The 15,170-nt window shown below is 40.7% G+C and overlaps 1 protein-coding gene across 2 annotated transcripts in view; it reads left to right on the top strand.

The window, feature by feature from the left end:
• STRIP2 (striatin interacting protein 2) overlaps nucleotides 1-15,170 on the top strand; it is a 56,384-nt gene that overhangs the window by 37,048 nt on the left and 4,166 nt on the right. For both annotated transcript variants that reach the window (XM_074379076.1, XM_039473063.2), the window contains exons 18-20: nucleotides 262-328; nucleotides 11,582-11,686; nucleotides 13,306-13,510. In XM_074379076.1, the coding sequence (XP_074235177.1) occupies nucleotides 262-328; nucleotides 11,582-11,686; nucleotides 13,306-13,510 (377 nt within the window). The remainder of the gene's footprint in view (nucleotides 1-261; nucleotides 329-11,581; nucleotides 11,687-13,305; nucleotides 13,511-15,170) is intronic.

The following is a 15,170-nucleotide window of genomic DNA, read 5'->3' as shown; positions in this document are numbered from 1 at the left end:
AGAGGTTCTCTCTCTGCTTTCTTTTGCATCTGCCAGATGGGGGCCAGCCTCAAAGAACTCATTGGTTTCTCTCATGACAGGAAAGGAGACTGGAGCCAGAGTTGCCTGACGCCAGAGCCCTCAGTTTCAGCTGAGGTCACTAAGCAATTTGGGAAATAGATAGGGACTGCTGGAGAGAAACAACTCCTGCCCTTTTCAGATACAGCCGACTCCTGCTGTTGCCATTTACCTAAAGCCTGTCCTTATCTCTGCATCTTGCAGCATCTCGGTCTTGGATTATCCATGCTGTACCATCCAGGATTTACCGGAGCTTACTACCGAAAGTCTGGTAAGCAGATGGGGATTTGGTGGCCTTTGAAACTGCTAGGTGGCAGAGGTTGGCATTTGCTCTTTCATTTCTTCTCCAACCCCTTAATGCCCTGGTTTGAGAGTCTCAGATCAATGAAGGTGTATTGGCAAGAGCACACACAGATGCAGCAGGGCTTTAGAGTTGCTGACCCAATTGAGAAAGATCTGGAAAAGCTTAGCATAGCATTTTTCAGAGAAGAGGAAAGAGTCAGTGAAAAACACTAAGGAGGAGAGGGAATTTAGAAAGATAGTGGGACTGAAATTGAGTGTGAATATCTATGCTAATAGATATTATTCTTTAATGCAGGAGAATCTCTGCTGGTCCAGCACAAATAATTATCTGTCCTCTTTCTCCTGTGCTACAGGCAGTTCACTTCTTATTTCCATATAAGTCATAAAACCTAGCAATGTGTACTTGAGAAAACACCTTGTCTAAGTCTCTCAGAGGCACAAATCTATATTGCCACAAAAAGAGTCCAGAAAGTTTCTCATCTTGAAAACAGTTCTAGGCAAATCAGAAAAGTCACTGAAAGTTATTCTGAATTCCATGAAACTGACCAACAGCCATACTGAAGATGAGGTATCTACCTCATCTTGTATTGCCACAGCTCCTTAGATATGCCACAATCCATACCTCCAGCCTGTTGTATTGTAATTATGCATTTGGGTCTGTTTCTAAATTTGACTGTAGAATCCTTGAAGGAAGAGATAGCATCATCATTTTTATATCCTTAGAGTCTAGCACCTTGTCTAGTACATTGAAGAGCTCAATAAATGTTAAATGATTGAATCATGACAAACACCAATGGGTACTACAACCCTTTGTCCTCCAATTGTAATTCCTGCAAAATGTTGAGTCAGAAAAGTATATTACACAAAAAAGAATGATAACCTCTGTGGTACAGGTTTTATAGAACCATAGGATTCTTGGCTGGAGGGAACTTAAGAGCCATTTGATCCAACCCCCTTATTTCAAAGGTAAGAAACCTGAGGGCCCAGTGAATGAAGTGACTTGTCATGGTTTACTCCTCATAGGTGACAGACCGGAAGTAGACATGAGTCAAAAGACCCATATCCTGAGACACCAACCTAGCACTCTTTTTTACCACTGGGATAGAGAGATTCCCTTCTTATTTAGATTTGACCTCAGCAGCCAAAGAAGTTGGAAGCTTTTATTTCTACAGAGAAGTAATAAATTGTCTAACCCTCTTTATGTACATGATGCTATTCAGTCTTTTTTAAAATTTTTATTAAAAACAATTTTTTAGATCAGGCACGGTGGCTTACGCCTATAATCCCAGCACTTTGGGAGACCGAGGAGAGTGGATCATCTGAGGTCAGGAGTTCAAAACCAGCCTGACTAACATGGGGAAACCCCGCCTCTACTAAATACAAAAAATTAGCTGGGCATGGTGGTGCATGACTGTAATCCCAACTACTTGGGAGGCTGAGGCAGGAGAATCGCTTGAACCTGGGAAACGGAGATTGCAGTGAGCAAAGATCATGCCATTGCACTCCAGCCTGAGCAACAGGGGTGAAACTTAGTCTCAAAAAAAAAAAAAAAAAAAAAATATTTTTTTAACCACACTACACAGATGTAGCTATTCAATCTTTGAAACAACTCTGTGAGGTTGGTATTACTATTTTATAGATGGAGAAGTTAAATAGCTACCAAGATCTTTCAGTTGAAAGGGGCAGTCAGGGTAGAGACATGCATCCCGGCCTCTCAGAGTTGAAATGAAGAAAACATTTTCCACAGAAACAGTGGTACAGAGTAGCATTAAAACTCTGCTATTTGTAGGGTATTTCAGAAGATAAAGTCAACTTTTATGGCCTGAATTTATTTCTTTATATAATATGTTCTCTATTTTCACTTCCAACTCCATTGGCTCATATAAAGGAATTGACAGGAACCACACTTTCCCATCTCTCCCAATTGACCTTTGGGATATGTGCATAAAATTATTGAAATGAAGTAAACATAGTAAGTTATTATGTTTTCTAAGAAGACTTTATTATTATCCCAGAATGAAAGTATGTATTCTTCCTAAAAAACAGTCATGCTAGGTAATTTGCTTCTTTCTGTGAAGCAATAGTGTCACCTGGTGGTTTCATTTAGTAACCACAGAGGGTTTTGTTTTTTTTTTTTTTTGCTTGAATTTTGAATTTAAGTGCTTCCCTGAGCCCAGTCATGGACTAGAGTAACTAGTGAGTCTACTCCACTTAGGTATATCTAAACTGGTGACTTCTATGCTCAGAAAAAGACTAATGTTCATATGAGTAAGATTTATCTTTTTTTTTCAGACTTAACAAATTGCAAGCACAGAAAATGTATTGGCTATTTGAATGTATAGGCTTTTCTTCTTTTATTTGTTTATTTATTTGAAACAGAGTCTTGTTCTGTCACCCAGGCTGGAGCGCCATGGTGCAATCTTAGCTCACTGTAACCTCCGCCTCCTGAGTCCAAGTGATTTTCCTGCCTCAGCCTCCCCAGTAGTGGGGACTACAGGCACGTGCCACCATACCTGGCTAATTTTTGTATTTTTAGTAGAGATGGGGTTTCACCATCTTGACCAGACTGGTCTCGAACTCCTGCTCTCAGGTGATCCACCCTCCTCAGCCTCCCAAAGTGCTGGGATTATAGGCATGAGCTATCACGTCTAGCTATAGGATTTTCTTTAAGTAACTTTTGAAGTTTTTTTTCTTAATACTAAAATCAATAATATATATATTGCAGAATATTGGAGAAACAGAAAAGTATGAGGAAGAAAAGTACTCTTATGCCACCTACAGATAGCCACTGTTAATATTTTGCTGCAATTATCACATACATATTCACTCATAAACACATTAACAAAACTAAGACTTTACACATAGATGTTTCATTTGACACTAAAATTTAAATGTTCACAGTATCATTTAATTAAACATTCTAGAGGACAATTTTTCTTTTTTCTTTTTTGAATACAGGGTCTTGCTTTATCACCCAGGCTGTAGTGCAGTAGCATGATTTTGGCTCACTGCAGCCTCAAGTTTCTGGGCTGAAGTGATCCTCATACCTCAGCCTCCAAAGTAGCTGGGTGTAGCTAGGACCACAGGCATGCCAGCATGCCAGGCTAATTTTTGTATTTTTCATAGAGATGGGGGTCTCTGTGTTGCCCACACTGATCTCGAACTCCTGGGCTCAAGCAATCTGCCTTCCTTGGCCTCCCAAATTGTTGGGATTACAGGCATCAGCCACCACACCCAACTGAGACACAATTTTTAATAGTTACATGTAATAGTCCACTGTGTAGTTTCAAAAAATGATTCTTTTCTGCTGTTGGTGGACATTATTTATGTTTTCCTTGTGTAAGTCCAAAACAAACATCCTTGCACATGAATCTTTTTTTTTGAGACAGGGTCTGGCAATCATTCAAACTGGAGTGCAGTGGTGCAATCACAGCTCACTGCAGTCTTGACCTCCAACGGTCAAATGATCCTGCTACCTCAGCCACCTAAGTACTACAGGCACACATCACTATGCCTCACTAATTTTTAAATTTTTTATTTTTTATTTTTTTTAGAGACAGGATCTCCCTATTTTGCCCAAACGGGTCTCAAACTCCTGGGCTCAGTGGTTCTTGGCGTCTCAAAGTGCTGGGATTACAGGTGTGAGCCACTCCGCCTGGCTGCACATGAACCTTCTATTATTTCCTTTAGATTCCTAGAAGTGGAATAATTGGGCTACAGTAGTCTTCTCTTTTTTTGAGACGGGGTCGCCCAGACTGGAATGCAGTGGTGCAATCACTGCTCACTGTAACCTCCACCTCCCAGGTTCAAGCAATTTTCCTGCCTCAGCCTACCAAGTAGCTGGGATTACAGGCATACGCCATTTACACCCAGCTGATTTTTGTATTTCTGGCAGAGATGGGGTTTCACCATGTTGGCCAAGCTGGTCTTGAACTCCTGGCCTCAAATGATCCACCCACCTGGGCCTCCCAAAGTGCTGGGATTACAGGCATGAGCCACTGTGCCCGGCCTGGGCTGAGGTAGTTTTGATTTATATTTTTTCAGTTTTCTGAATTTGAACTGAATTCAGTTCAGCTTCATTTGAAACTCTAAGCAGCATGATGAACATGAAATAAAGGTAGAGCTAATGGCATATTAATTTCTGAAGTCTTCCCATTTTATCAAAATAATTAGCTTTAGATAGGCCATCCTCACCAATATATTGAATAGTTTCCCCACCCACTTGGTACAGGAAGGCTAAAAATTTGTGGATCTCCAAATGTCTATATTCATATTCTATCCCCTAAGCTAGGAAAAAATTGAAATAAAATTCCAAACTTAAATGAAAGATGGTGAACATATGATTATGTGGAAGTTAAGTGTGGTCTTTGAAAGGAGGTTGCTGGAGAAGGCAGTGGATGTGGGCTCAGCATGTATTTTGCAATGCTTAGCACCTGAATGGTTGTTGAGAGCGATGGTATGAAATGTAGGCTATGCAGGGTAATGCTTTGGGGGATGGAAAATATTAAATCTTTTATATATATAATATTGATTTATTTGTTCTGTACTTAAATGTATATTCTACAATGTTATTTTAAAACTATGCATTTATGAGTAAACATACATGCATTTCAGAGATGCACTGTAAATATACCATAAGTTATATATCCATTTTCCACGAGGTATTTATGCAAAGGAAGGACCATAGATAAATTTTTTTTAGCATTATATCCATTTTCCTGTTGGTCACTATTTCTGTAATGGGTTCTTGGGGAGAGTAGAATCTCCAGGATGATTTTTCAAACTCACATACCCAGCTATGTAAGGGGCACTTGTAGTTTGTTAAACTTTCCCAAACCATCTTGAAGTTTTCTTTTCTCCTTCCTCCTTATCCACTCATTTCATTGAGAACCATTATTCTCTTTTAAGCTATCTAGATCTAGATCCTTAATCTAGCAATAATTTATCACAAACCTATATGATAAGAGAATTATTCTATAATGATATAGGTAAAGAAAATAAAAATTGAAAAAAAATGCTGACGATTGGCTAATGAGGTGGGTGATGCCAGATGCAAGACTGCTGGGCCTACTGCAGGAGCAAGAAAGAGGCCATGCATTCCATCTCAAGGCATCTGTGACCCCATGGAATAGATACTATGAGCAAAGCTCACCCTCCCGAGTTGAAAAAATTTGTGACAAAAAGTTATCATTGAAATTAAATGGTGGCAGACATGTCCAAGGAATATCATGGGATTTGATCCCTTTATGAATCTTGTGATAGATTAGTGTGTGGAGATGGCAACCAGTGGGCCACAGAGCAATATTAGAATGGTGATAATACGAGGAAATAGTATCATCATATTAGAAGCCTTGGAATGAGTATAAATAATGGCTGTTCAGCAGAGAAATCCACCTCCCCTCTCCAAAGAGTCTGTTTTACTATGATGTAAAAATTAGGTCATGTACATTTTTATTTCAGACTTTTTATATTAAAAACTTTTTGTAATAGTCAAAAAAAGAAAATCTGAAATAAAAATAGGATTTCATTTTCAGCTATGTGAGCCATAATAAACAAATGAAGCAAAAGAATCATTTATCCGGCCGGACGCGGTGGCTCAAGCCTGTAATCCCAGCACTTTGGGAGGTCGAGGTGGGTGGATCATGAGGTCAAGAGATCGAGACCATCTGGTCAACATGGTGAAACCCTGTCTCTACTAAAAACACAAAAAAATCAGCTGGGCATGGTGGTGCATGCCTGTAATCCCAGCTACTCAGGAGGCTGAGGCAGGAGAATTGCCTGAACCCAGGAGGCGGAGGTTGCGGTGAGCCAAGATTGCACTATTGCAGTCCAGCCTGGGTAACAAGAACAAAACTCCCTCTCAAAAAAAAAAAAAAAGAATCATTTATCAAGTAATAGCTATTACTATGATTTTGAAATCCATTAAGTATTAAGACCTAGCATTTTTTTTTTTCTGTCACCCAGGTTAGAGTGCAGTGGTGTGATCTTGGCTCACTGCAAACCTACTCCTCCAGGTTCAAGTGATCCTTCCACCTCACCCTCCCAAGTAGCTGTGACTAGAGGCACATGTCACCACGCCTGGCTAATTTGTTATATTTTTTGTAGAGACAAGGTCTTACTATATTGCCCAGGCACATTTTTAATTTTTTTGTAGAAACAAAGTGTCATTATGTTGCCTAGGCTGGTTTAAAACCCATGGTTTCAAGCAGTCCTCCTGCCTTGGCCTCCCAAAGTGCTGGGATTACAGGTATGAGCCATCGCACCTGGCCAGCATAAGTTTTTGTAATAGTTTCAAATAAATGCAGGGCTAACATGGCAGGGAAGGCCTGAAGCACAAAGTAGAGAAATAGATTAAACCCTGCTTTGCCACTTATAAGGAATCTTGAGCAGGTTTCCTGTAGACTATAGAGGTTTCATCTATAAAGGAAGGAAGGTCGTAAGTCATTAGATAAGCATCCAACTTTCCTTGGACTATAAAATTCCCCTAGATTCATTATAAAATCACCAAGTTAATATTAATAATTTTGATTTATCAGTGCAGAGATCGTTTGTCACATAGGGACTTCAGAGGAGGTTTGAGATACAGTATTAGATCTCACACTTAGTAGCCCTTTAAAGGTTCAATCTGATCATAGGCTGACTAGATTCTGTCAAATGTTCCACTTTAAAGCAGGAAACCTCACTGTTTTTTGTTCTTGCTTTTCCTGGGAACGATTATTTTCTTCTGGTTTGAAGTACAAATTATAGCAGGACCCAAGAACCAGCTTTTCCACTGTTGAATCTTCAAGAAGCTCAGAAAGCAGGGGATCCAACCAAATTTTCTCTGAATTGTCTTCTGTTTGCAGGATTCCAGAAGTGCAGCTAGAAGGTGAACAGTAAACAAAGAGTCTTCAAATTGACTGACTACCAGAGATTGGGTGCTTATTATGTGACCTTGAGCAAGCCCCTTCCCTGTTCTGGGCCCCAGTTTTTGTTTCTGTTGATGACAGAATTGGGACTAGAACAACTACGTTCCTTCTGGTGCTCACATTCTAACCAATATGATGTCCTCAATCCAAAAGGAAGAAATGCTCCATTCTTCCCTGTCATCTGAATTGGCATAGCCTACATTTTGCTTGGCTTGGCTCACTCAGCTGGGTTATGGATGTATCTTTGAGAACAAACCTCTCATAGTGCCTTGGAGATACTCTGAAAGGGTGGGATGTAGTCCTTGAACTGAATCTTTAGACCTAAGGCATACTGTAAACAAATATTTGTTAGAGTAGGTGGTGGGTATATGTTTTCTTTTTTAACTTTAGTTGATACAAAGGAAGTAAAGGTCTTGCTTTGGCTAGTATGAAGTACCAGGAACAAGAGAATGTGACTGTGTGCTACTGTTCACAAAGAGATTTACATCTTACTTAATATGCTGGGTCTTGCAAAAAAAAAAAAAATACAGAAAGGTGACTTAAATGAACATAAATATGAAGAAAAACCCCTCAAATTTGGCAAAACAGGTACCTGTGGAACTGAAGGCCTGCTGGGAAAAACAGTCATCTACTGGGTTGGAACAAGGCACAGCTGGAGCAGTGCTTTGGGTAGAACCTGCTGCAAGCAAGGGAGACAGAACAAGCTAGGGTTTGGTAGCTGTCCTGAGAGAGCCACTGACCAGTGTGTGTGCTTTCAGTGCCAGCTGCTGGCAGCATCTGATATGAGGAGCAGGCCAGTTACAGTTGTCTGGGGAAGCAATATCAGAAGGAAAAGAGAGTTGGCATGTGCCTATAGTCCCAGCTACTTGGGAACCTGAAGTGGGAGGATGATGAGCCCAGCCTGGGCAAAATAGACTCAGCTGGTTGCAGTGGCTCATGCCTGTAATCCCAGCACTTTGGAAGTCCAAGGCAGGAGAATCACTGAGGTTAGGAGTTTGAGACCAGCCTGGCAAACATGGTGAAACCCTGTCTCTACCAAAAATAAAAAATTAGCCGGGAGTGGTAGCATGTTCCTGTAATCCCAGCTACTTGGGAGACTGAGGCAGGAGAATTGCTTGAACAGGGAGGCAGAAGTTGCAGTGCACTGAGATGGTGCCACAGCACTATTCCAGCTTGGGTCACAGAGCAAGACCGTCTCAAAAAAAAAAAAAAAAAAGGCAAAAAAGGCTGGGCTTGGTGGCTCATGCCTGTAATCCCAGCAATTTGGGAGGCCAAGGCGGATGGTTCACCTGAAGTCGGGAGTTCGAGACCAGCCTGACCAACGTGGAGAAACCCCATCTTTACTAAAAATACAAAGTTAGCTGGGCATGGTGACATGTGCCTACAATCCCAGCTACTCAGGAGGCTGAGACAGGAGAATCGCTTGAACAAGGGAGGCGGAAGTTTCAGTGAGCCAAGATCGCACCATGCCTGGGCAACAAGAGTGAAACTCTGTCTTTAAAAATAAAAAAAGTGAGACCCTGTCTCGAGAAACAAAACAGAAAGAACGAAAAAAGGAGAAAAGGAGAGCAAGGCCATGGGCAGCTGAGGCTATCTTCAAAGAGGGAACTTGGGTTCCTTTCCTGGAATTCTTGAGACTGAACCCTAAGGAAAGGTAGTCACAAAGAGCTTACCCTCACTCAAAACTTCACTTTTAAAACTTTACTTGGTGGGCCACAGTGGCTCACACCTGTAATCCCAGCACTTTGGGAGGCCAAGGTAGGTGGATCACTTGAGGCCAGGAGTTTGAGACCAGCCTGACCAAGATAGTGAAACCCCGTCTCTCCTGAAAATACAAAAATTAGCTGGGTGGTGGCACATGCCTGTAATCCCAACTACTCAGGAGGCTGAAGCACGAAAATCACTTGAACCCAAGAGGCGGAGGTTGCAGGGAGCCGAGATCGTGCTACTGCACTCCAGCCTGGGTGACAGGACTAGACTCCATCTAAAAATAAAAAGTTGAAAGACTGGCAATAATCTAAATGCCCAGTAATACAGAACCAACTAGTTAAATAAATTATGGTGTATACTTGGAATACAATATTAGGTAATCATTAAAAAGAATGAGGCAGTTTTTTTCAGCTGGAGAAAATCACAGAATTAGAATGCTGAGAGCTGAAATGATCTTAAAGATTAGCCAGTTCAACCTACAGGAAAGAAGGAAAATGATTTACCTAAGATCATACAGTCAGGGATGAGACCATAATCCAAGTGTTCTGGTATCTATTCCAGTGCTGCTTCTACAAGGGTATGCCTTTACTCCCATATTATTCTTTGAGGCACTGAGGAATACAAGGCTTTTTACACCTCTACCATATTGAAAATCAGGATAAAGGAAGCTCATAGTAGAAACTTACCTATCCCATATGTTTTGTGTTTCCCACACATCTTAAAAATTTAAAAGTCTGTCTCTATTAACCACACAAAATATAATGTCTATAGAACTTGGTCTATTTGGGGCAAGCCAGACTAGCTGATGCACTACAATAGAAAGTACCATAAAAGTTTTCCTCAAAAGCAGACAGATGGTTCTCCTGGGACAATATTGAACTTTATTATAGGATGGAGAATATTATTTATAAATAGTATATATAAATATATATATTTGAGATGGGGTTTCTTTCTTGTTGCCCAGGCTGGAGTTCAGTGGTGTGATCTCAGCTCACTGCAACCTCCACCTCCCCGGCTCAAGTGATTCTCCTGCCTCAGCCTCTCTAGTAGCTGGGAATACAGGCACCCGCCACCCTGCCTGGCTAATTTTTGTATTTTTAGTAGAGATGGGTTTCACCAAGTTGGCCAGTCTGGTCTCGAACTCCTGACCTCAGGTAATCTGCCCACCTCAGCCTCCCAAAGTGCTGGGATTACCAGTGTGAGCCACTGTGCCCGGCCTATAAATAAAATCTCTAAATAAAAAATTTCCCTGAAACTTTTTGGTCCTCTGTATTAGGTATTAGGAAAGCCTAATTCCCTCAAAAATTTCGGATGTTCATTCCACATTAGATATATGCCTATCTTGCTTCAAATTAATTTGAGGGAGGAGGAGGTAATTTTCCATTCACCAGACAGCAGCTCACTTCTACATGTCGTCTACTCCTACATTCTCCTATCACATTGTAGATGTGAGGAATTTCCAAGATGTTAGTTTGGCTGTCATGTGTGCTCATTGATTTATATAGCTTCTGACACCAGTATGTATTTGCAAGCCCCCAAATCACATAAGGACTCATATTTTTATTTCTGAAAAATGTTTCTATGAGTAGATACCTGCTTTTAATCTGACATCCATCTGTCGTGTCTGGTTAGATGTTCACAGGCTATCAAGAAATATATAAGAAAAATACCCGGTTAGAATAAACCATCTGCCAATTTTCCCTCCATTCTGAAGAATTAAGTATCTGATCTGAGTCACGGCACCAAAAAAAAAAAAAAAAAAAAAAAAAAAAATTAAGTATCTGATTGTAATATGGTTTGATAAAGGAGGGTGGAGGCTGACAAAAAAAAATTCAACCATAATAGATATCGGATCCATCCAACATAGTTTAAAATCTACCAGAATTAGACCTAATCCTAACAATTACAAGCATAGTTTATATAAGTGCAGAGTTCCTGAATATAGGGATAAAATTCTCTCATTTGTTTTCTGATCCCAGAGTACTAAACTACATAAGAAAGCTTTCTTGAACCAGGTTCCTGTGTTCATGTATCATCTTTTTTCTTTCCTTTTCTTTTCTTTCTTTCTTTCTTCTTCTTTTTTTTTTTTTGAGATGGAGTATCGCTCTCTTGCTCAGGTTGGAGTGCAATGGCGTGATCTCAGCTCACTACAACCTCCACCTCCTGGGTTCAAGCAATTCTCCTGCCTCAGCCTCCCAAGTAGCTGGGATGACAGGCACCCGCCACCATGCCCAGCTAATTTTTGTATTTTTAGTAGAGATGGGTTTCACCATGTTGGCCAGGTTGGTCTTGAACTCCTGACTTTGTGATCTGCCTGTCTTGGCCACCCAAAGTGCTGGTATTACAGGCGTGAGCCACTGCTCCCAGCCCATGTATCATCTTTCTAACCAACACATGCTGTAGATAAGAGTCTTCCAGGATTGGCAGATGAGAGGGTTTTCAAACTGTGAGCTTTAGAGACCTCAGTGTGTTGAGAGACAGGAAGGTGAAGAGGTATTATTTCATACAGGAAGGCCTCACCTAAACTGACCAACATTGACTTCCAGTCTTCTGTGGAAAAGTGTTGGAGGTATTGAGATAATGATGGATGTTACCTATTATAGGAAGCTGGAGACAATAGCCAGTTCTGCTGGAGGAACCTCTTTTCCTGCATCAACCTCCTGAGGCTGCTCAATAAACTGACCAAATGGAAACATTCCAGGACCATGGTGAGTGTGGCTTTAGATCATGGAGTTGTCCATTTGACTGAATTTTAAAAAAAATCACTAGTAAATATTTGTGCAGTGCCTGGTTTGTGAGGTACATATGTAGACACTGAATGCTATGTAACATTTAGCACCTCCTAATTCTGGGCACTTACTCTATGTTAGACGATTACTTATCAGTCAGTTTATTAGCAGGGGGCTGAATCTCAGACCCTCCCTAAGGCAGCTCTAGCAGGGAAGTTAGCAATGTTGTTTGGATTACACGCATTCACAAATGATGCAAGTCTAAGATTTATCATTGCAACATAGTTTATAATAATGAAAGCTTGGAAACAAGCTAAATGCTTATTTAACAGGACCAATTGGTTAAATAAATGTTGGTATGTCCTTATAATAGAATATTATGCAATCATTACAAAGAATGAGCAGCCAGGCTCAGTGGTGCATGCCTGTCATCCCAGCACTTTGGGAGGCGGAGGCAGTAGGATGGCTTGAGCCCAGGATTTTGAGACCAGCCTGGGCAACATGATAAGACCCCATCTCTATTTTTAAAAAGTGAAAGAATAAGGCAGTTGTATACTGACATGGAATAATTTTCAAGGTAAAAAAACAAGGTATAGAACAGTGTGGCAGGATATGTAGTTGGCTACCATTTGTGTTAAAAAACAAAAGTAGGCCTGGCGTGGTAGCTCATACCTGTAATCCCAGCACTTTAGGAGGCTGAGGTGGGATGATCACGTGAGGTCAGGAGTTCGAGACCAGACTGACCAACATGATGAAACCCCATCTCTACTAAAAATACTAAAATTAGCTGGGTGTGGTGGTGGGCACCTATAATCCTAGCTACTTGAGAGGCTGAGACAGGAGAATTGCTTAAACCTGGGAGGCAGAGGTTGCAGTGAGCCAAGATTGCACCATTGCACTCCAGCCTGGGCGACTGAGTGAGACTCCATCTCAAAAACAAAAACAAAAGTAATGTATATGTACATAGAATTATTGCCAGAAAATAAAAAACTGTGACAGTGGAAATGATATGTGTGGCTGACAAAATTTCTTTTCCCTTTATACCATATGCTTTGAATATTGAAAACTTTGAATAATAAAATATGAATGGAGTAGTTCCCCCACCCCCATATATATATATATATATATATATATATATATATATATATATTTTTTTTTTTTTTTTTGAGACTTGCTCTGTTGCCCAGGCTGTAGTGCAGTGGCACAATCTCAGCTCACTCTGCCTCCCAGGTTCAAGCAGTTCTCCTGCCTCAGCCTACCTAGTAGCTAGGATTACAGGCCTGCACCACCAGACCTGGCTAATTTTTGTATTTTTAGTAGGGATGGGGTTTCATCATGTTGGCCAAGCTGGTCTCAAACTCCTGACTTCAGGAGATCCCCAGGCCTCAGCCTCCCAAAGTGCTGGGATTACAGGCATGAGTCACTGCACCCAGCCTCCCTCTATATTCTTGAAGATTAAATCTAAGTCGACTGGACGATAGATTCCTGAAAGCTCCCCAGGGATTTCTGAGGCTAGCTAGGTTTGGTTTAATTTGTAAGCTGGAAATTCCAAGAAACTTACCTGCCTTTCTTCATCCCACCCCTCTTTCAATGAACAGATGCTGGTAGTGTTTAAATCGGCACCGATCTTAAAGCGGGCCCTCAAGGTCAAACAGGCCATGCTGCAACTTTACGTCCTAAAGCTGCTGAAGATACAGACCAAGTACCTGGGGCGTCAATGGAGGAAAAGCAACATGAAAACCATGTCAGCCATTTACCAGAAAGTGCGCCACCGCATGAATGATGACTGGGCGTATGGGAATGGTGAGTCTTCCAAGAGCTCTTGGCTTCCCAGAGTTTCCTGGGGTTTAAACAAAACTAAATAAATATTTGTCTCTCTTCTTTTGGCATGAATTGTTACATATTTTAGATGAAAAAATATATAATTATAGGTCAGGTGTTGATACACCAAACTTTAAGGTTATACCTCAAATTCTAATATGTGCCCTTGTGCTATGTAAACTGTGAAAACCCATTTTATAAAACAAGTAAATTGAGAGATAATTGCCCTTCCAAAACATCCTTTTAAATGACAGTTTTATCCAAAAGATTTTAAAAATTAAAGCAACTTTTCATTATTACAAAGCAGTTAGGAAAAAAAGATGGAAAATATAGGTAAGAAAACATTTTACTATATTATCATATTTATGTACAATCCAGGAATTGCCACCATTAACATCGTACTGTATATTCCTTCAGATCTTTTTCTATACATATATATGCATATTTTATTAAAATAAAAGCAAGTTATATATGCTATTTTGAAATTTTCTCTTTTAACATTTTCTCTACCTTTCTCTTTCAGTACATTTTCATTTCATCTAATAAAGTTCACATTCACAATTTTCTAGTTGTCCCCAAATGTTCTTTATAGCTATTTTCCAAGTCAGAATCCAATCCAGGACTACAAATTGCATCTGGTTGTTATATAAATGTTAATTTTTTTTTTTTTTTTTTTTTTTTTGAGAGAGAGAGGATCTCTCGCTCTGTTGCCCAGGCTGGAAAGCAGCGGCATGATAATGGCTCATGGCAGCCTTGACTTCTGGGCTCAAGTGATCCTCCCACCTCAACCACCAAGTAGCTGGGACTATAGATGCATACCACCACCACACCTCGCTGATTTTTAAATTTTTTTGTAGAGATGGAGTCTCCCTATGTTGCCCAGGCTGGTCTTGAACTTCTGGGCTCAAGGGATCCTCCCGCCTTGGCCTCCCAAAGTGCTGGAATTATTATTATTATTATTATTTTTTTTTTGAGGCGGAGTTTCGCTCTTGTTACCCAGGCTGGAGTGCAATGGCGCGATCTCGGCTCACCGCAACCTCCGCCTCCTGGGTTCAGGCAATTCTCCTGCCTCAGCCTCCTGAGTAGCTGGGATTACAGGCACGTGCCACCATGCCCAGCTAATTTTTTGTATTTTTAGTAGAGACGGGGTTTCACCATGTTGACCAGGATGGTCTCGATCTCTCGACCTCGTGATCCACCCGCCTCGGCCTCCCAAAGTGCTGGGATTACAGGCTTGAGCCACCGCGCCCGGCCAGTGCTGGAATTATAAGTGTAAGCAACCATGCCTGGCCTCTAGCAGTCTTCCCACCCCCACCATGAATGCTAACTAACTGAAGAACTAGGTCAGTTGTCCTGCAAAGTACTCACATTCTAGATTTGTCTGTATGCTTCTTTGTGGTGTTATCTACTTTATTCCTTTATCTATGGTATTACCTATAAACTTAAAAGTTAAATCTAAAGGTTAGATGAATTCAATTTAAACCTTTTTGGCTGTAGTATGTCCTAGGTAATCTTGGGAACTGTACATCTTGTATATCTGTATATATATACATACTGTATATCTTGCCTTATATCAGGAGACAAGATACTTGGTTTAACTAATGGAACTTGTAAGATTGACCAGAGTTTGGAAAAATATATT

This window comes from Saimiri boliviensis, chromosome 10, assembly GCF_048565385.1.
Source record: "Saimiri boliviensis isolate mSaiBol1 chromosome 10, mSaiBol1.pri, whole genome shotgun sequence".
Taxonomy (NCBI): domain Eukaryota; kingdom Metazoa; phylum Chordata; class Mammalia; order Primates; family Cebidae; genus Saimiri; species Saimiri boliviensis.
This window is presented reverse-complemented; position numbering and strand designations above follow the sequence as displayed.